The following is a 20,913-nucleotide window of genomic DNA, read 5'->3' as shown; positions in this document are numbered from 1 at the left end:
CTCACTTCTTCGGATGCATCCGAAGAAGTGAGGTTTTTACTCACGAAAGCTTATGCCCAAATAAATCTGTTAGTCTTTAAGGTGCCACCAGACTCCTTGTTGTTTTTGTAGATACAGACTAACACGGCTACCCCCTGATCCTAGAATGCAGTTACTCTTTAGTATAACTATTGATTGGATGTTATAAGTAAAGGACTGGGGAAGACTGACACCACCTTGCTAGGCCATGGTGGAGAGACATACAGGGACATTCATGAGATGGTAATTTTCATAGCAACAACTTCACAATATCATCCAAAATTGATTTTTTGTTATTGTTGCAGAAAAAGCAATCATCATCCTGGGATGTATTAGCAGGAGTGTTGTAAGCAAGACACAAGAAGTAATTCTTCCGCTCTACATGTGGTGCTGATTAGGCCCCAACTGGAGTATTGTGTCCAGTTCTGGGTGCCACATTTCAGGAAAGATGTGGACAAATTGGAGAAAGTCCAGAGGAGAGCAACACAAATGATTAGCGGTCTAGAAAACATGACCTATGAGGGAAGTTTGAAAAAATTGGGTTTGTTTAGTCTGGAGAAGAGAAAAGTGAGGGGGGACATGAGAACAATTTTCAAGTACATAAAAGGTTGTTACAAGGAGGAGGGAGGTAAATTGTTCTTGTTAACCTCTGAGGATAGGAGAAGTAGTAATGGGCTTAAATTGAAGCAAGTGTGGTTTAGGTTGGAGATTAGGAAAAACTTCGTAACTGTCAGGGTGGTTAAGCACTGGAATAAATTGCATAGGGAAGTTGTGGAATCTCCATCATTGGAGATTTTTAAGAGCAGGTTAGACACACACCTATCAGGGATGGTCTAGATAATACTGAGACCTGCCATGAGTGCAGGGGACTGGACTAGATGACCTCTTGAGGTCCCTTCCAGTCTTAGACTTCTGTGATTGAAAATTCATAAGATGTACAGACAGATACTCCAAATCATTAGAGAGGATAACTCAGCTGCTTAATGACAATAATTTAAATGTCAACATTGTAAACTATTTCACTGTTGATCAAAGCACTAAAGGGAGGGAGGTTATGTTAATCTGCTGTGAGTGATGGCTCAGTGTAATGTCATGTGAAGATGGTGTGGGAGAGATACTGGTCTGACCCATAGAGCCAAGGGGCAGCTGAGCTCCACAAAGGGGGAGTCCAGTCTGCAAAAGAAGAACCCATCCTGCGGAGCTCAGTGGGGGAGCCAAGCCCCAGGAGTTGAAGAGAGTGTCTAAACTTACCAAAGAGATGGTTCAGAGGGGATTTGATCACTGCTCTGGGCCCTGACCCTTGGACGAGAGATCTCAGAGTTGGGCAGCTTTTCAACCTTCCTGACAAAGGCATAGGAAGATGCAATATTTGGAAGTTGAAATTAAACAAATTCAACCTTGAAATAAGATGTGATTTACTAGCTGTGAGGGTGGGTGAACACTGGAACAGCTTACCAGGGAGAAGGTGCACTCACCATCAGTGAGGTCTTTAAAGCATGATTAGATATCTTTTTAAAAGATATGCTTTAATCGAGTTTCTGAGAGAAATTCTATGGCCTATGTGTTGTGGTGGGGTAGGGGGTCTGGCTGGCCCTGGAGTCTGTGAATCCTCCTGACCATTCCTTGAGGGTCTACTGAGAGAACAGGAGCTCTGCATTCTCCTCAACGTGATCATAACACTTGCAGCTCTGCACTGTGATGATGACTATTGTAGAAATGTAGGGCTGGAAGGGACCTCAACAAGTTATCAAGTCCAGCCCCCTGAGCTGAAGCAGGCCCAAGTAAACCTACACCATCCCTGGAAGGTGTTTGTCCAGCCTGTTCTTAGACACCTCCAGTGATGGGGATTCCACAACCTCCCTTAGGAGCCTGTTCCAGAGCTTAACTGCCCTGGTAGTTAGAAAGTTTTTCCCAATATCTAATCTAAATCTCCCTTACTGCAGATTGAACCCATTACTTCTTGTCCTACCTTCAGTGGGCCTGGAGAATAATTTATCACAGTCCTTTTTATAACTGCCTGTAACATATTTGAAGACTGTTATCACACTCTCCCTCAGCCTTCTTTCATCAAAACTAAACACGCCCAGGTTTTTTTTACTCTTTCCTCATAGGTCAGGTTTTCTAAATCTTTTATTATTTTTGTTGCTCCCCTCTGGACTTTCTCCAGTTTGTCCACATCAATTTGTGTCCCACTCTAACCCCCAGATCCTTTTCAGCAGTACTGCCACCTACCCAGTTATTCCCCATTTTGTGGTTGTGCATTTGATTTTTCCTTCTTCAGTGAAGTGCTTTACACTTGTCCTTATTGAATTTTATTTTGTTGATTTCAGACCAGTTCTCCAATTTGTCAAACCCTCCAATTTTAATCCTGTCCTCCAGAGTGCTTGCAACCCTGCCCAGTTTGGTGTCACCTTCAGATTTTATAAGCAAACTCTCCACTCCATTATCTATGTCAATAATGAAAATATTGAATAGTACCTGACCAAGACTGACCCCTGTGGCACCTCACTAGATACACCCTCCCAGTTTAACAGTGAACCATTGATAACTACTCTTTGGGTATGGTCTTTTAACCAATTGTTCACCCACTTTATAGTAATTTAATGTAGACCACATTTCCCTAGTTTGCTTATGAGCATGTCATGTGGGACTGTCAAAAGCCTTACTGGAATCAAGAAATATCACATCTACTGCTTCCCCCTAGCCACTAGCCCAGTAACTCTGTCAAAGAAGGAAATTAGGTTGGTTTGGCATGATTTGTTCTTGACAAATCCATACTAGCTATTCCTTATCACCTTATTATCTTTTAGGGCTTACAAAGTGATTGTTTAATAACAATAATTATAAGCTATAATAATTATAATGATAATTATTATAAACTATAATAAAATCCCATGCTTCATGTCATTAACTGGTTAACCACAGGGATCAGAAAGAAGTTTTTTTCCCTGATACACTCAGTTCTCCCCACCTCTGAAGCTCCAGAGATTGGCCACAGCCGGAGGCAGGACCCGAATGGGGTGGATCAGTGGTGTGACTTGATACAGAGAATCCTTTGTCTTAGGAGGTTGGCTGGTGTATCTTACTCACCTGCTCAGCATCAATCTGTTCACCGGATTTGGGGCTGGGAAAGAATTTTTACCCCTCTCAGACTGCCAGGGTTCTTGGGGGTTTTCCTCCATTGCATGTGCATTGATTGCCTGCTAGGATCATCTGGGCATACTTCATCTAATCAGTTCCCTGCCATCTCAAGTGTCTTGGGCATTGGTATTATCTTGGTCTTTCCTGGTCTCCTTGGCCACATAACAGTTTAGTCTCTTGAGGACTGAAATGCTTTAATCTAATTAAAGTATTTGGGCTTAATATAAGGGTATCTGCGTGAAAATGAATTGCCAGTGATATATAGAAAATCAGACTTGATGATCTAATGGTTCCTTCTGCCCTTAGACTCCATAAATTTATGAAACCCCCCTGCAGGGCAGCCAAGCCCACAGATTCTAGTAAAGTGTCCCTGCCCTTGGAGCACATCTTCACTGTCCACTGGGTGGTGTCTCGTTCTAGCATTTTGAGTGGATGGAGCCTGGAAGAATCATAGAATCGTAGGATTGGAAGGGATCTCGAGAGGTTGTCTAGTCCAGTCCCTGCACTTAAGGCAGACTACCCTGCTGTTTTATTCCAGTTTGACCCCTGCCTCCTTCCATCGGGATGCTGGTTTTCTTGAATGGGGAATTGAGACATCCAACGTGGCAATGTCCCAGTACACTGTATCTCTAACCTGGCTGGCTCTGGCTCTCCCCCTCATCCACGCACACCCTCACGAGGAGTGCTCTTTGGTTGGCAGACCCTAGAGTTGCTGGCACCATTACATAAAATAGATTAGCCCATTGGCCACATGGCAAGTCATCACACATTCTACAATAAATTGTGTACCACTCCCTTAGCAAACAGCTTGATGCCTTCTCCCCATACCTGGCTGCTGACTCAAGGGCTGCACCTCTCCAAGAACTGAGCTCACCCTTCTGGTTTATGTCCCATCCCTTAGTCACTGGACTCTGGTGTGTGTGGTTGAATTTACTGCCTCAGACCAAAGCTCCCTTTAACAGAGCCCTTCTCTGCCATGTGCCTCATCAGCTAGTCCTTGGGACATCAATTTTTTTAAATTCCAGAGCTGGAAGGCAACTCTTGGGTCCCATCCAGTCCCTCCCTCAAGAGCCACTGAAGTACAATTCTGTACTGTGCCGTTTACTAACGTTTCATCCCTAGCGGTGGGGTTTCCACCCCATCCTGTGGGAGCTTGTGCCCCAATCGGCTCCATCCCCTGGCAGAGAGTTTAGCCTGACACTCGGCCTAAGTTTTCTCTCTTTTCTTTCACCGCTTCCTTCTTAGTCTATACTCCTGATATCTATCACCTGAAATAACTCCTCCCTTCGTGGTGTTTATACAACAGATATTTGCAGACTGTTATTTCCCTCCATGCTCATCACTTGCCTGGGCCGTATTGCACTATGGGGCTGAATTCACCCCACAAATTATGGGTGTAGCTCCCATTGCCTTCAGAGGGAGTTGGGGGTTTGTACCTGCTGAGCCAGGACTGAACGTGGCTTACAGTACTGAGCTGTTCTCATCTTTCTCTCTGCCCCCGATCATTGTTGCTGCTCTTCTTGGGTCTCCCTCCTGTTTGTCTCTCTGTCCATCTACCCCTCTAACCTATTTTAGCATCGTGGTGGTATCCAACTGCCTCTCTTTGTCTGGGGAACTGAGTTTGTCAGCATCTTTCTGGTAACGAGGTGCCCAGAAATGAAAGCAGGTTCCCATGTGTAGTTACGCTGGAGCTGAAGCAAGAGGAACTGTCCCCACCCTATTGCCTAATATAATGCCCTTATGCTGAGGGGAGCCTAGATTAAAAGATTCATAGATTTATGGCCATAAGGGACAACTAGAACATCTAGTCTAACCTCCTATATAACAAATACCAAAAAATGTCACCTAGTGACCCAGTGTGGAGCCCAATAATTTGTGTTTGACTACAATATCTTCCAGAAAAGCATCTGCATCAAGAGATGGAGAATCCACCACTTCCCTTGGTGGTTGGTTCCAATGGTTAATCACCCTAAATTGCTAAAAATGTGTGCCTGAGTTCAGACTCATTCCTGGGGCCCCAAGGCCGCTGGCTGAAACTCAGTCTGGGAGAATGGAGAGATCACTTTTAGGAGACAGAAAACTTTTGGAGTATCCTGCTTGTTTGCTTCCAGCCCTCTGCAATGAGGTCTGCCATAATCAGGTTGATAAGGTTCACTACTTGAGGGCTCAACTGGGACATAGGCCCAGCCAGATATCAGTTTTGGTCAGAAGTGGCTTCTTGACTCCTAGCCTGCGTGAGTAATGCACTTTATTTGGGGCACCCTGAAACCACTCAGGAGGTGCACCTATTGCAGAATGTGGCCACATGACTGCTGAAGGGCCTTTGCCCATCAGAGTTAGTGACACCGGCTCTTCCTCAATTGCATTGACTGTGCTCCAAGGCACTGAACAGCATATGGTTTGGTCCTGCCAGGCGGGCAGGGGACTGGACTCAATGATCTCTCGAGGTCCCTTCCAGTTCTAGAATCTAGAATCTATTAATCGCTCTGTCCTTCTGCAACCTCTGAACTCAGCAGAGCTGGGTCTGCTCACCCTCTCTAGGTGGAGTGGCTGAGAGGCGGGAATCCTCATTCGCTGGCCCAGGACGCTCTCCTCCTTCCTATAGCTGGGCATTGTGTACGGGAGAATCCAGACTCTTCTCTTCCCTTTTCCTGTTTGTTGAGAGGCAGCTTTTGGTTCTGTAAAGTTATTCAGCTCCTGCTTTTTCTTCAATTCAGGAGGTGCCCTTCTCTGCTGAGGTGTTTAGTTACCATTTGGTGAGCTGTCCCTTGGCTGAGCTGTCTAAGGCCATGTCTACGCTACAGCTTATGTTGGCAGAAAATATATCATTCAGGGGTGTGAATACCCCATATTGGGGCTGGTAAGGGCTGGTCTGTGCAAATGGTGTCAGTCAGTCTCAGTTAAGCTAGTTCAGTTATGTAACTGACGTCAACATAACCTAGGTCGATTTACAGCGGTGTCTACACCACTCTATGTCGATGGGAGACGCTCTCCATTGACATAGCTGTACAGACATCTATGGAAGATGCTCTTCCATCAACTTAGCGTGTCTTCACCAGACCCTGTAAATCAACACCGCTGCATTGATTGCAGCAGTGCCGATTTAGCTGGTAGTGTAGACATGTCCTAAGTTACACTGACCTAAGCGCCGACGTGGACAGCGCTGTGTTGGCAGAGTTCTCACCAACATAGCTACCGCCACTCACGGCGGCTGGAGTAGTTAAGCTGGCGGGAGAGCTGTCACCCGTCGGCTTAGAGTGGCTACACTCGAGAGCTTACAGTGTCACAGCTGCATTGTAGCCGTGCCCCAAAAAGTAGTACCATGGCTTAAAGCAGAAATACAGGCAAATTCTGTGTCTCATCCCAACAGAATTTCTTCCCTTATCTGGGAATCAGTTCCATGGGAGAACACAGCTCATTAGAGGGCTGGGCAGGGACCTGGAGAATTCTTTTAGGCTATGACAGCAATTACCCTGAATGGCTGTCACATTGTTGCTGGTTATTCATGTGTGACCTCTCTGCACATTCCTGAGGGACACACCTGCTCCTCTTGGATCCCAGAACAACACCTGTTGTTGGATCCTGGGAAGAGGGGCGGGTTGGGGGGGGAACAACTGTGGAGCAGCTTCAATGGGATCTCTAGATATGTATGTTAGTGAAAAGGGGGGAGCACGGAGCAGCGGTTACTGAGTCCCTGTGGAGCTTCGTTCAGCCCCAAGGAAGCTTTGCAGTAGGGGAAAATGTTCCCTAAATGCCAGCTCTCCTTTGTACTTGGCTGCACAGTTTAGTTAGGAGTTGTAGATTCTGCCCCAGGAAAGCTGAACTCCTGGTTTGAAATCTCATGCTGTCTCCTGGACCAGCCCAATCCAGAGTCAGATTCTGTGTTCAGGGGATCCCAGAGGCAGTGGAGAAGCTGCAGCCAGGACAGATTCCAGACAAGGAATCAGGTTCTAAGGGCTGTGAGCAGGGAGCTGCATTCTGGGTGCCTTAGGACTAGGATTTCCCCTCTGTACAGTGGAGGCGTTTGCCACTATGTGCAGAGTCCTGGTGATGAAGGGAGTCTCTGGGCATTGTGCTCTCAGCGTTGCCCTGGCTCAGCGGCATGGACATGAGCTGGGGACATCCCAGCTGCACCACCAGGAATGCAAGTCCTGGAGGCATCTATTCCTGAGCGACAGGGCATGGTCAGAGATTGGCCTCAAGTGGAGATGGTGTGAGCTCCAGCTCTGCAAGGTGCTGGCAAGATGCTGTGTGGGATGAACGTGGGCTGCGTAAGGACTCATTGGGGAAAGAGGCATAGGCCTCCCCGGAGCTGGCTGCTCCGGCTTTCCCCCCCAAAATTAGCTACCATTGTTAGCACTGATTCAGCCCCACTGATGTGAGCGCAGTGCAAACAGGGCTGAAGGCAGTTGGCAGCATTTTTACCACCATATCATCGAACCCTGCCAGAGCACAGCTTGACGTCAAGGGGGAGCTGATCCTGCCTTAGCAGCGGTGGGAAAGTGGGGAAGGAAGATGAGCAGAGATAAAGCCTTTGATACCATCCAAAATGAACTTACCGCAGGGTGCAGGCCTGCTTACACGGATTGTCAGGGTGTCCAATCATCTGTGCAGAGATCCAGCACCATGGCATGAGTGCATCGGAGCATTTTTGTCATCATAGTTTTCTGTTGGAAAATTTTTCATGAAATCGTATTGATTTCTATGAAACTTCTTGCTAAATGAAAATTCTGAGTTATGACTAGTTCTAGCACAGAATCACCTTGTGTTGCAACGTGAGGCTTGGCATGGGCGGTGCGTGGCTCCAGCATTTGGGGAGGCTGGCACGAGGGCCAGAAGCTCCCCTGGTGCCTGGACCGTGGCTCCGCTCTGAGGCCCGCCCCTGCTTGGCCTCTTCCCCCCAAGGCCCTGCCCACGCTCCACCCACATTCCGCCCCAAACCCCGCTCCCACTCGATCCCCTCCCCACTCGGCCTCCCCGCCAGCCGCTCGCCATTGCTTCTCTTCTCCACTGTGGGGGTGAAGGAGAGGAGCGACTTGGCAGGTGGTGGGGTCTTCAGGGGAAGGGGCGGAACAGGGATGGGAAGGGGTAAAGCAAGGGCGGGGCCACGGGGAAGAGTGGGAGTGGGACCCCGGGGCAGAGCACAGGCGGGGCAGTAGCCCAGGCGTCTGTGCTCTCAAAGGCAGCGGTTGGCAGCTGTTTGGGGAGGCTTAGGTCCCTTGGCCTTTAATACCTGCCGCCCATGGGGCCTGGCTTGTTAGAAGGGCCGTAAGCAGCTACTAATGAGGATCATTTCCCTGGTTTTGTTACATATTCAAGCACCTTCTCCAATTCCAAGTGCAAATCCTGCTCCATTCCTGCACTGGTTATTATTTATAATTTATTTGTATTACCGTAGTGCCTGGGAGCCACAGGCATGGCCCAGGACCCCATTGTGCTAGGAGCTATACAAACACAGAACAAAGCTGTCCCTGTCCCAGAGAGCTTACAGTCTAAGGGCTTGTCTACACTGGCACTTTACAGAACTGTAACTTTCTCGCTCAGGGGAGTGAAAAAACACCCCCCTGCATGTAGCAAGTTTCGCAGCAGTGCTGGGAGCCACGCCCCTCGTGGAGGTGGTTTTTTTAGCGCGTTGGGAGAGCTGTCTCCCAGCGTTCTGCCGCGACTACACAAGCCACGTTAAAGCGCTGCCTTGCCAGTGTAGATTAGTCCTGAGCCTAAGACAGCTGGATCCAGACAGAAGAGGGAGTACAAGGAAATGATTGGGGCGGAGGGGTTTCAGCAGTGGGCAGAAGCTGGAGTGGAGAGGTTCTAGCATGGAATTGGAGGAGAGGAACTCCAGACTTTGTGCCTGTGTGCAGGGCCGGCTCCAGGCACCAGCTTAACAAGCAAGTGCTTGGGGCGGCCAAGGGAGAGGGGCGGCACCTGCGGTAATTCGGGGGCGGCAGGTCCCTCACTCCCTGAACTGCCGATCGCGGGGGTTTTTTTGTTTTTTTGTTTTGCTTGGGGTGGCAGAAATGCTGGAGCCGGCCCTGCCTGTGTGTCCCTGAATGTTACTGAGAGAAGCCATTGGAACTGGTGGGAGACTTTTTTTAGCTGAACAGCAGCAATAAAACCCAACAATGTGGAGTGGGAAACTGTGCCCGAAACTCCATGCCATGCAGAGCTTGGAAGTGGGAGAGAAAAGTCCACAGGAGGAAATGCCCCTGAATGAGGGAATCAGTCTGGGGCCCAGGGAAAGGATGGGGATGCAGGCTTTGTGGCTGCCTGGCCTGTGCTGCCCCTTTAAGAGCAGGCAGAGGGCAAGTGCTGTTGTTGAAAGTTGCTGGGACCCAGGAACCTGCATGGATAAAATGTCTCTGAATTTGCCTGAGAATGAGGAGGCTGGACTGCTGGGGAGCATCAGGTGGACAGAAAATCAGGAAGCAGGCAGCTGCCAAGGAAGGGCACAGACAGGGAGGCAGGAGCCCATCCGCATGCTCACCTGCAGACAGTGTGCCGTGTGTGTGCCATGTGTGCCGTGTGTGTGTTTCACTTGATCTACCTGGATGTGTCTATCTAGCCACCTATCGTGCCTGCTGTGTCTGTCCATTCAATTCAGTGTGCTTTATTGGGGTGACACGCAATACATGTGCTGTCGGCATGTATCAGAGGCAGACCCCGTGGCTCTGTTAGCGGGTCTGGCCTGCCAGGACAAGGCTTCACACTGTGTCTGGCTTTGAGCCCTGGCCATTCCTGCTCTGTAGTGCAATGCCATCTGTCCATCTCGCCCATGTGTGCGTCTGTCTATCCCACTTTGCCTGTGTGTCCGTCTGCACTGTTCTGCCTAGGGGCGTGTCTGTCCTGCTGTGCATGTGTATATGTCCTGTCCTGCTCTGCCGCTGTGTGTGTCTGTCGTCCTCTGTGAGAGTGTGTGTGTCTCCCCCGCTCTGTCCATTTGTGTGTCTGTCTGTCCTGCTGTGTGTCTGTCCGTCTGTCTCCCCTGCTCTGGTCGTGTTTGTGCATTCCCGCTGATGCTTAGCCGAGGGAGACGCTGGGCAGGGAGCCTGGACCCTGTCTGTGCACTCAGACCCCAAGGATGAGGGCGATGTGAGTGGCTGCATCTGCTTAGGCCCAACCCTTGTCATGGCCAGTCCAGCTAGCAGACTGAGCCTGGCCTGGCCTGTTATCTTTGGTGTGCCAGCAAGGGAACGTTTGGCATCTAAGATCCAGGAGGTTGGTTATGTAGACCATGGCACTTCCTTGGGAGCTGATGCCAGGGCCTGCAGACCCCACACAGGGCATTGGAGGCCATTCCTGGGTGTGGTGTGTGGGCCCCACTCTCTGGAAAGAGCAAAGGGAAAATGATGGAGACAAAATGCCATGCTCCGGGGAGCTTGCCTGTCCATGGAGGGCTCTGGTACTCACTCCCAGTTGCCTGGGGCAGGAACTCCAGCTCCAGGCTTTGGCACCTACCGGCTCCATTGTGGCTGCTGGAGTCATTCTCAGCTATTCAAATGGAAATGCCCTGAGCTGGAGAATAGAAACCCTGTTCCCACAGCGAGGGGCAGGACAGGGAAGAGGAGAGCCAGGGGCTCCCAGCCATGCCCTGCACCCCAGCAGGTAGGTAGCTCTGCAGTGTTTCCTCTCTGGGATCCCGCTGCTGGGCGCTGCCCAATCCTCATCCAAAAGGGAACAAGGAGAAAAGGGGCCCATCCTTGGTGGGGGAGGGGAAGCAGGTGGGCTGCCTAGTTCAGCAGGGATCAGTGGAGGGACAGGCTGGGGGGGAGGGAGACGACAGTCAGTAGCTCTACAGGGATTGTTCCCAGGGTCCCATTCTGCACAAGAAGGGACAACCCAAGTCCCTGCCTATTTTCTTTGTGTGTATGCCAGAGTGGGGTTAATTTTCTGCTCCCCTTTGCCTGGAGCTTGTAGTTTTAACAGCCAGTGCTTCCTAGCTCATTAGCATTTACTGTCTTCTGATTTCGGATCGGAACCTCACTCGTAGGGCCTGACCCTCCGGCAGGGCCTGTAAATGTCTCCAATCTCCCAATCTGGCCAGACTAGGTGATTGGCCACTGGTCTAGTTGTATGTTTGAAAGGTGCAGCCCGGGCAGTTCCCCGGGAGTTCAGGAACTAGCACACTGGGGGGCTGGGAGAGATCTGTGCAGCAAAGCGCGCTCACCTGTTGGGCCTGTTGCCAGAGTCAGCAGAGAAGTGGTTCACATTGGCACTATATTCCAAGGTGGCCTTCAGCATTTCTCGTCCACCTCAGGCTGAAGTGAATAGACTCCTGGCTGCAGCTTCCCTTTGGAGGTGAGCTGTGGGCTGTGACTGTCTCTGTCCACGCAGCACCAGTTGAATGAGGCCCCAGCGGTCTCCTGTAATACAAATAACGGTAATGTCGGAGCGGGAGCGGGAGCAGGAGCACTCGGGGCAGCCGGTGGGGTCAGACGTGGAGCCCTCAGGAGTCCTGGACTCATGGCAGGACATGCCAGCGTCGACAGGCTGGAGCTTGAGGGCAGGGCATTCCTGCTGCCCAAGGCCCTCGCCATTCAGAGTGGTTCAGCTGCCCTGGGGCTTGGGGAGATTTCTGCACTTGACAGGGTCCAGGCAATGCATGTGCCTTGTTCATGTCACAGGCCCCTGGAGGATGCTTGGCCATCAGCTGTCAGTCCCTGGAGCTGATCTTGTCTGTTTCTTTCAGAAATGACCCTCCTTTCCTCGCAGACTGTGTCCCTGGAGGCAGCATCTGGCACAGCTGCCACCGAGAAGCAAAGGATGCTGGAGAAGAGGTCGAAGGTCATTGAGGAACTCCTTCAGACAGAACGGGATTATATCCGAGACCTCGAGATGTGTGTGGAGCAGATCATGGTGCCTCTGCAGCAGGCGCAGGTGGGGAGCCTATGGCAGGAGGCGGTGGGACAAGAACAGCCAGACAGGATCAGATCAGGGGTCCATTGAGTCCGGTTCCTGTCTCTGACAGTGACCACAGCTGGCTGGTTCAGTGCATGGACCCCTAGTGGCAACTGTGGAATCTTCTGCTCATGGTGGGACGTTTCCCTCTAACTTGTGTCATTTAGTGTTTGGTTAAATGTTTGTTGTGGCTTATGTGACTCAGACCATGATCATTGTCCATAGAAATGTCCAATCCTCTTCTGAATCTTGCCAAACTCTTTACTCACTCTTGTGGCAGTGAGTTCCACAGATTAATTATCAGTGGGGTAAAAACTTATCTCCTTTGATCTGTTTTAATTTTGGTGGCATGAGAGACGGTTGTGGTTAGTGGAGCCGGACTATAGCCTGTGGGAGGATGGGGGTGCGAGGCAGAGGTTGCTGTGGGGAGGAATGGGGGGTGCGAGGCAGAGGTTGCTGTGCGGGGATGGGGGTGCGAGGTAGAGGTTGCTGTGCGGGGATGGGGGTGCGAAGCGGAGGTTGCTGTGGGGAGGAATGGGGGGTGCGAGGCAGAGGTTGCTGTGGGGGGATGGGGGTGCGAAGCGGAGGTTGCTGTGGAGTTTACAGGGTGTGAGGCAGAGGTTGCTGGGGGTGGTGGGGGTGTGAGGCAGAGGTTGCTGTGGGAGGATGGGGGTGCGAGGTAGAGGTTGCTGTGGGAGGATGGGGGTGCGAGGTAGAGGTTGCTGTGGGAGGATGGGGGTGCGAGGCAGAGGTTGCTGTGGGGGGATGGGGGTGCAAAGCGGAGGTTGCTGTGGGGAGGAATGGGGGGTGCGAGGCAGAGGTTGCTGTGGGGGGATGGGGGTGCGAAGCGGAGGTTGCTGTGGAGTTTACGGGGTGTGAGGCAGAGGTTGCTGGGGGGGGTGGGGGTGTGAGGCAGAGGTTGCTGTGGGGTGATGGGTGTGAGGTGGCGATTACTGGTGCAGGGTTCGGGGTACAAGGCAGGTTGCTGTAGGCGGATGAGGGTGTGAGGCGGAGGTTGCTGTGCGGGATGGGGGTCCATGGGTGCAGTTGGTGGTGGGGACATAGGGAATGCGAGGCACAGACTGCAGTGGGCAGATTGGGGGGGTGTGAGGTGGAAGTTGCTGTGGGGGGATGGGGGTGCGAGGCGGAGGTTGCTGTGGGGGGGGGACAGGAGGGTGCAAGGCTGAGGTTGATGTGGGGGGATGGGGGTCCATGTGTGAGGTTGCTGGTGGGGAGATGGAGAATGCGAGGCGCAGGCTGCTGTGGGGGGGATGGGGGTGCGAGGCAGAGGTTGCTGTGGGGGGATGGGGGTGAGAGGTGGAGGTTGCTGTGGGGGGATGGGGGGTGTGAGGCAGAGGTTGCTGTGGGCAGATGGGGAGTGCGAGGCGGAAGTTGCTGTGGGAGGGATGGGGGGTGCAAGGCAGAGGTTTGCTGTGGGGGGGGATGGGAGGGTGCAAGGCGGAGGTTGATGTGGGGGGATGGGGCTCCATGTGTGAGGTTGCTGGTGGGGAGATGGAGAATGCGAGGCGCAGGCTGCTGTGTGGGGGATGGGGGTGCGAGGCAGAGGTTGCTGTGGGGGGATGGGGGTGCGAGGCAGAGGTTGCTGTGGGAGGGATGGGGGTGTGAGGCAGAGGTTGCTGTGGGAGGATGGGGGTGTGAGGCAGAGGTTGCTGTGGGAGGATGGGGGTGCAAGGCAGAGGTTGCTATGGGGGGATGGGGGTGTGAGGCAGAGGTTGCTGTGGGAGGGACGGGGGGTGCGAGGCGGAAGTTGCTGTGTGGGATAGGGGTCCATGAGTGAGGTTGCTGGTGGGGAGATAGGGAATGCGAGGTGCAGGCTGCTGTTGGAGGATGGGGGTGCGAGGCAGAGGTTGCTGTGGGGGGATGGGGGTGCGAGGCAGAGGTTGCTGTGGGGGGATGGGGGTGCGAGGCAGAGGTTGCTGTGGGGGGATGGGGGTGCGAGGCAGAGGTTGCTGTGGGGGAATGGGGGTGCGAGGCAGAGGTTGCTGTGGGAGGGATGGGGTAGCGAGGCAGAGGTTGCTGTGGGCGGATGGGGGTGCAAGGCAGAGGTTGCTGTGGGAGGATGGGGGTGCGAGGCAGAGGTTGCTGTGGGAGGGATGGGGGTGCGAGGCAGAGGTTGCTGTGGGAGGGATGGGGGTGCGAGGCAGAGGTTGCTGTGGGAGGATGGGGGAGTGAGGCAGAGGTTGCTGTGGGCGGATGGGGGTGCAAGGCAGAGGTTGCTGTGGGAGGATGGGGGTGCAAGGCAGAGGTTGCTGTGGGAGGATGGGGGTGCAAGGCAGAGGTTGCTGTGGGAGGGACAGGGGGTGCGAGGCAGAGGTTGCTGTGGGGGGATGGGGGTGCAAGGCAGAGGTTGCTGTGGGAGGTATGGGGAGTGCGAGGCAGAGGTTGCTGTGGGAGGATTGGAGTGCGAGGCAGAGGTTGCTGTGGGGGGATGGGGGTGCAAGGCAGAGGTTGCTGTGGGAGGTATGGGGAGTGCGAGGCAGAGGTTGCTGTGGGAGGATGGGGGTGCGAGGCAGAGGTTGCTGTGGGGAGTATGGGAGTGCGAGGCAGAGGTTGCTGTGGGGGGATGGGGGTGTGAGGCAGAGGTTGCTGTGGGAGGGATGGGGGGTGCGAGGCAGAGGTTGCTGTGGGAGGGATGGGGAGTGCGAGGCAGAGGTTGCTGTGGGGAGGATGGGAGTGCGAGGCAGAGGTTGCTGTGGGGGGATGGGGGTGCGAGGCAGAGGTTGCTGTGGGAGGGATGGGGGTGTGAGGCAGAGGTTGCTGTGGGAGGATGGGGGTGCGAGGCAGAGGTTGCTGTGGGAGGATGGGGGTGCAAGGCAGAGGTTGCTGTGGGGGGATGGGGGGTGTGAGGCAGAGGTTGCTGTGGGCGGATGGGGGTGCGAGGCAGAGGTTGCTGTGGGAGGATGGGGGTGCGAGGCAGAGGTTGCTGTGGGAGGATGGGGTGCAAGGCAGAGGTTGCTGTGGGGGGATGGGGGGTGTGAGGCAGAGGTTGCTGTGGGCGGATGGGGGTGCGAGGCAGAGGTTTCTGTGGGAGGGATGGGGGTGCGAGGCAGAGGTTGCTGTGGGAGGGATGGGGGTGCGAGGCAGAGGTTGCTGTGGGCGGATGGGGGTGCGAGGCAGAGGTTGCTGTGGGAGGTATGGGGAGTGCGAGGCAGAGGTTGCTGTGGGAGGATGGGGATGCAAGGCAGAGGTTGCTGTGGGAGGATGGGGGTGCAAGGCAGAGGTTGCTGTGGGAGGGACAGGGGGTGCGAGGCGGAAGTTGCTGTGTGGGATAGGGGTCCATGAGTGAGGTTGCTGGTGGGGAGATAGGGAATGCGAGGTGCAGGCTGCTGTGGGAGGATGGGGGTGCAAGGCAGAGGTTGCTGTGGGGAGGATGGGAGTGCGAGGTGCAGGCTGCTGTGGGAGGATGGGGGGTGAGAGGCGGAGGTTGCTGTGGGGGGATGGGGGGTGCAAGGCAGAGGTTGCTATGGGGGGATGGGGGGTGCAAGGCAGAGGTTGCTATGGGGGGAGTGAGGCAGAGGTTGCTGTGGGGGGATGGGGAGTGCGAGGCAGAGGTTGCTGGTGGGGGGCATGGAGTGCTGTGGTGGGGTGTTGGGGGGCATGGGTGAGGTCGCTGCGGGGCCTGGCCTTGAGTGTTTCTCCCACCTGGATGCTTCTCTTCCCGTCTTTGCAGGTGCCGAATGTGGACTTTGAGGGGCTCTTTGGAAATATTCAGATGGTGATTAGCTTCTCCAAGCAGCTTCTGGGCACCCTGGAGGCTGGGGATGCAGTTGGTATGGATTCTGTTATTCCTTCTCCCAAGCCAGGTGGGCCCTTCGGGGTGGGGACGGAGGGGGGAGAGGGGGAGCTGTTTCAGTGGGAAGGTGCTGGCTCAGCTCATCTGCTGCCTCCCTGCCTTGGGCCAGGCCAGCCTTGAGCCCTGCTGCTTGTTCTCCAGGGCTTTGTCCCATGCTCAATGACTCCAGTAAGGAGGCTTTCCCTGGGAGATCGTTCCATGCCTGCTGGGTCTGTGCGCTGGGACATTCAGATCCCTCCAACTCCCCGGAGGCTCACTGCGACCTGGGTCTCACTGGAAATTCCCCGGTGCACCTCAGGATGTTCCCACTCTATTCCCTTCCTCTCTCTTGCAACCCTCCCCCTCTCCGTGGCTGGGCTCGCTCTGCCCCAGTGCTCTCCTCCCTCCCCAGACTCTGTCTTGCTCCCCTCCATGGGCTCAGCTGGCCAGTGATCCTGCCATTGGGGATCTCTGGCATTAGGCTCCTTTGGTTTTTCTCCAGGTTTTTCTTGACTAGAATAAAAGATATTTTGAGGCATTAGTGAGCATGTTCTTTCGTTTGAAATCCCCTTGGCAGCAGCTCGCCCAACACCACGTGCTAATGGGCAACTTGCCTCATGAGAGCGCCCACAGGGATACCTCCTACCACCCCCTTTCTGTCCTAGTCATGGCAAACCCTCAGGGCTGCTCAGTTTCTCCCCGCTCCCCCTCCCACCATGCACAGTGGGCACCTCAGGGGCATGATTCCCTCCTGGGCTTTGTGCATCCTGTGTGGTTGACTGCCCTGGAGCATGCCTCGGGGTTATTCTCTGCTCCTAGTGACCCTTTGCTCCTGCTGTCACCTGCCGGAGGTGGGCTCTCTGCTCTCTCCTGTGAACTCCCAGGAGCTCAGCTCTTTTCGGTTTGCTGGGTCCCACCTGTGACAAACGAGTCGTCCTGGGGTTGGAGAGAGGGGTGGGATGGCGGGGGTGGGAGTATGAGGGTCCTGTGGAGCCTAGAGCAGATGGGAGGAGGAAGTGCCCAGTGAGGTGCAGACATCTGCTGGGGACTCAGCTGGTAAACGCCAGAGGGATTAGGGGACCTCCAGAGGGATAGAAGTACTGTACATTGGTAGTGCAGTCAGCACAGTGGCATGCAAAGCTCAGCTTGAGTACGTGTCCGTTAATGTGTGTGCAAAGACAGTCTGAACTGCCCTGGACTCTGTGCCTTTCTGAACTGCCAGACCCTCTGAGGAGAGATCCAGGTGTCAGAGCTGTGATCTCGTTGTGCTATTGACCTCTGTCTCCACTGTGCCATGAGCCAGCCTCAATCCCTGCTGACTCCCTGGCCTCCCCACGTGTGTGTGAAAACCCTGTCCACATCCATAAAGCCAGTCCCTTCTCCTCCTTGGGTCCATCCTTTGCACTCACCTGTGCTGTGATACCCGCAGAGCACAGCCAGGGATAATAGCCAGGCGGGTGGGGAGCTGAGACTGCTGCCCACTATGCAAAGTGAACTGTTCTCACTGTTCACCTTGTCTACCTGCCCACCCCCATGTGTCTGCTTCTGCCTCTGTTGTGTCTTGTTGTAACTCAGGCAGGGACTGTCTTTTTGTTCCTGGCACGAGGAGGCCACAGTTGTAGCGGGGCCTTCGGGCACTGCCCTAATACACGTAATAAGTAATGAGTTGGCATGGGGCGCTCGGTGCCGGCGGCTGCGCAGGGACGGCAGCAGGAGGATGTACAGGTGCATAAGAATGATTGGAAAGTAACCTGGGTGCTCTGATATTGCCGTCCTCTCAAGCAACGTGTGTGCAGGGGGAGTGGACAGCTCTGGGCATCTCGCTAGGACAGAAACAGAGACTGTAAAGGCACCAGGGCTAGGCAGAGCTCAGGTGGGCAGGAGCCACTGAGCAGCTTTGGTCATTCTCCGCAGGGCCAGCATTCCTGGCGCACCAGGCAGGGCTGGAAGAGGTGTACAAAGTGTATTGCCAGAACCATGAGGAGGCTATTGCACTGCTGGAGGCCTACGAGAAGGACGAGAGGATCCAGAAACACCTGCTGAACTCCCTGGAGAGCCTCAGGTGATTGCCTCCCCCACTCCGCATCCTGGCCAGGAGTCTGGGCCGCCTCCTTCCCCTCTCTGCCCCTCATCCTGAGCATGCTGAGACAGGGGCCTACCTTCCTGCCCCTTTCGCAGACTCTCTTTCTCCCCCTACAAGAATACACAGGACTGTCTTGGTGTCCAGGTCCCTTTGGTCTCTGAGCCTTAGCAGAAGAGAAGAGACAACAGTAGAAAAGGCCCCCTGGCCTGAATGCCTCATCTCCCCCTCCCACCCCAGGCAGGATCCCTGCAGGGCCCCTCCTGGGTTACAGAGAGCAGCACATCTCTGGGGTGAAGATTCCTGAGCCTTCGGTCCTGCCTGGTCAGTGGCTTGACAGCGCTGGCTTCCTTGCCTGGCTGACGTTCTCAGCTGCCTGGCTCAGGGTCACAAAAGGCTAATCCCCCTGAAGCCAGCAGCTTCAGCCTCTGAGTTCTGGGACAGAGCAAGCAGCTGCTTCCCAGTGTCACTGCGGGGCAGAGGTGCTGGGTGCTGGAGCCCGCACCTGATTGTCCCATTAACTAGCTTCCTTTCTTTGCTTTTCCACCCTCTGCGGCCCTGCAGGAGCCTGTACAGTGAGTGGTAAGTGCCTCCTTCCCATTACTCACTGCATGCCTGTCAGTCTGTCTCAGCCCTGCCACCCATCCCCACAACTAACATCCTCCTTCCCTAGGCTGTGTGCGTGCCTGCGGAAACCTAATGGTGCTGCATGGAGCCTGTGAATGCAGAAGCCTGGGGCTGGGTTTGGTGGGTCCGTGGCTGGGCTGGGCAGAGGAGGGAAGGGTAAAGGGTGTCTGTGCAGGAGTGTGGCAGAGCAATGGAGAGGTCATGTCCAGTGTAGACAGTTCACATAGAATCAGTCTGTACAGAGTTTAGGTTAGGGTCTGGGCTCTGGGGCGCACAGCCAGGATAGTGGGAGAGAGGGTGCGAGGCTGATGGGTTGGTGAGATTGTGTTATCAGGATTGATGGCAGGCAGGACTGAGGTAAAAAGAAAGGGTTGGCGGTGCACTAGGCCCGGGCAGTTTGAGGCTGCAGGGTGTGAGTTTGCAGCAGGTTTGAGACGGGTGGACGCCTTGGTTTTTAGGAGCATGGTGAGTCTGGGGGTTGAGGCTGGGACGCTTTGAGGATTAAAGGTGCAGTGAGTTACTGAGATTCAGTAGCTTTGGGGGATACGTGCAATGGGTTGGGGTGGGCTTCGGGGGCGGAGTAGGCACTGTTCTGTGGAGATGGATTGAAGTTTGATGCATCTCGTTCCTCCTGACTGCCAAGGGGCTGCACAAACTACATCAACCTGGGCTCCTTCCTCATCAAGCCTGTGCAGAGGGTGATGCGATACCCACTGCTGCTGATGGAGCTGCTGAGTGCCACACCTGAGTCGCACCCTGACAAGGCACTACTCACCGCTGCAGTCCTTGCAGTCAAAGAGATCAACGTCAACATCAATGAGTACAAACGTCGCAAGGACCTGGGTGAGCCAGCCTGGCAGAGCGGGGATGAGGAGGCACGCCCAGCACAGCTGGGCTGGGAATGCAGCTGTGGAGAGGATGTGGCAGCTGGGTGTGGGGGACATGGTGGCAGGGCTGCGGTGGAGATGGGACAGCAGGGCTGTGGGGTGGCAGTGGTGATGTGGTGGACGGGGGGATGGGGATGCAGTGGCTGGAGGGGAAGAGGGAGGTATCTGGGGATATGCAGCACCAGGGGTAGGTGATGAGGTTGTAGGGCAGTTGCCGGTGTGGAGTTTTGACTCCTGCTCCTGCCTCTCCCAGTGCTGAAGTACCGAAAAGGGGATGAGGACAGCCTCATGGAGAAAATCTCCAAGCTCAACTTCCACTCCATCATCAAGAAATCCAACCGTGTCAGCAGCCACCTCAAGCACCTTACAGGCTTCGCCCCCCAGGTAATCCACCCGCGCAGCTGGAGCCCACTTCAGGCAGAGGGAGCAGAAAGGGAGTTTGTACCCCTCTGGCCTTCCCCTTCCAATTACGCTCATCACGTGACTCTGCCTGGTGATCCAGAGCTCAGCACAGATGGGTGGGGGGAGTGGTCTGTGGGAGCCCGGTACAGACACGGCCAGGGGTCAGTGCCTCTGGCCTTTCTCTCCTCTGGGTAAGTGTATGTTGGGGTGTCAGTGTCCCTCAGTCTCTCTTCCCTTGGAGGGAGGCATTGCCCATGGCCTGTCTCTGCTCTGGGAACAAAGGGCCACCTGCAGTTCCCATTGGGTAGGACACTGTGGTGCTGTATTTGACCCCTTTGAGCCACTCTCCATCACAGCTGAAGGACGAGGCCTTTGAGGAGACGGAGAAGAATTTCCGGTTGCAGGAGCGGCTGATCAAATCCTTCATCCGAGACCTTTCCCTCTACCTGCAGCATGTCCGGGTGAGTCCATGCTCGACTGGGGCTGCCCTCGCTAGTCCGCCTGGTGGGGTCAGTGATTCCCTTCTCCTAGAGGAGGGTTCAAGCTCTGTACGTCCCGTTCTCTGGGGTGAGAGTGGAAGGGGAGGGAAGGGACCCTGTTCTCTGGGTCACTGGCTGTGTGGGAGGGGTTCTGCACAGCCCTCAGCAGCGGGTGATCATTGCACTGACTGCTGTTTGTGTCCCTCACCCCAGGAGTCGGCCTGTGTGAAGGTGCTGGCAGCTGTGAGCATGTGGGACTTGTGCATGCAGCAGGGCAGTGGGGATCTGGAGCAGTTCCAGAAAGTGCATCAACTCATCAGCGACCAGCTCTTCTCCACCTTTGTAAGTGAGCCTCCTCCCCTTGTCCTCTCTCCTCTCTGTGCTGACCTGCTGTCTCTGCATGGGCGGGAGCAGTAGGGCCCTCGGAATGAGTGTGGGGGGGGGGGGTAACGCGGCCCCGTCACACGTTCCGGATTACGTGCTCAGTCTGACTACGAATGTTTGTATGCATTTACACTCTGGGTAATGCCAGCTGGGCGGGTTGGACCGTGCTGTTTTGAGCTGGGGAAGGCTGTGAAGCTTGGTGTTAGG

At 54.4% G+C, this 20,913-nt stretch overlaps 1 protein-coding gene across 4 annotated transcripts in view; it reads left to right on the top strand.

The window, feature by feature from the left end:
• Positions 1-20,913, top strand: part of DNMBP (dynamin binding protein) — a 75,798-nt gene that overhangs the window by 47,937 nt on the left and 6,948 nt on the right. For 3 of the 4 annotated variants that reach the window (XM_054033829.1, XM_054033832.1, XM_054033831.1), the window contains 8 exons: positions 11,846-12,033; positions 15,746-15,845; positions 17,762-17,909; positions 18,492-18,509; positions 19,198-19,397; positions 19,695-19,825; positions 20,200-20,304; positions 20,536-20,664. In XM_054033829.1, coding sequence (XP_053889804.1) covers positions 11,846-12,033; positions 15,746-15,845; positions 17,762-17,909; positions 18,492-18,509; positions 19,198-19,397; positions 19,695-19,825; positions 20,200-20,304; positions 20,536-20,664 — 1,019 coding nt within the window. The remainder of the gene's footprint in view (positions 1-11,845; positions 12,034-15,745; positions 15,846-17,761; positions 17,910-18,491; positions 18,510-19,197; positions 19,398-19,694; positions 19,826-20,199; positions 20,305-20,535; positions 20,665-20,913) is intronic. The other variant, XM_054033830.1, reaches the window with a different exon arrangement.

This window comes from Malaclemys terrapin, chromosome 7 (genome assembly GCF_027887155.1).
Source record: "Malaclemys terrapin pileata isolate rMalTer1 chromosome 7, rMalTer1.hap1, whole genome shotgun sequence".
NCBI lineage: Eukaryota > Metazoa > Chordata > Testudines > Emydidae > Malaclemys > Malaclemys terrapin.
The sequence above is the reverse complement of the archived record's forward strand: the minus strand, read 5'-3'. Positions and strand labels throughout refer to the sequence as shown.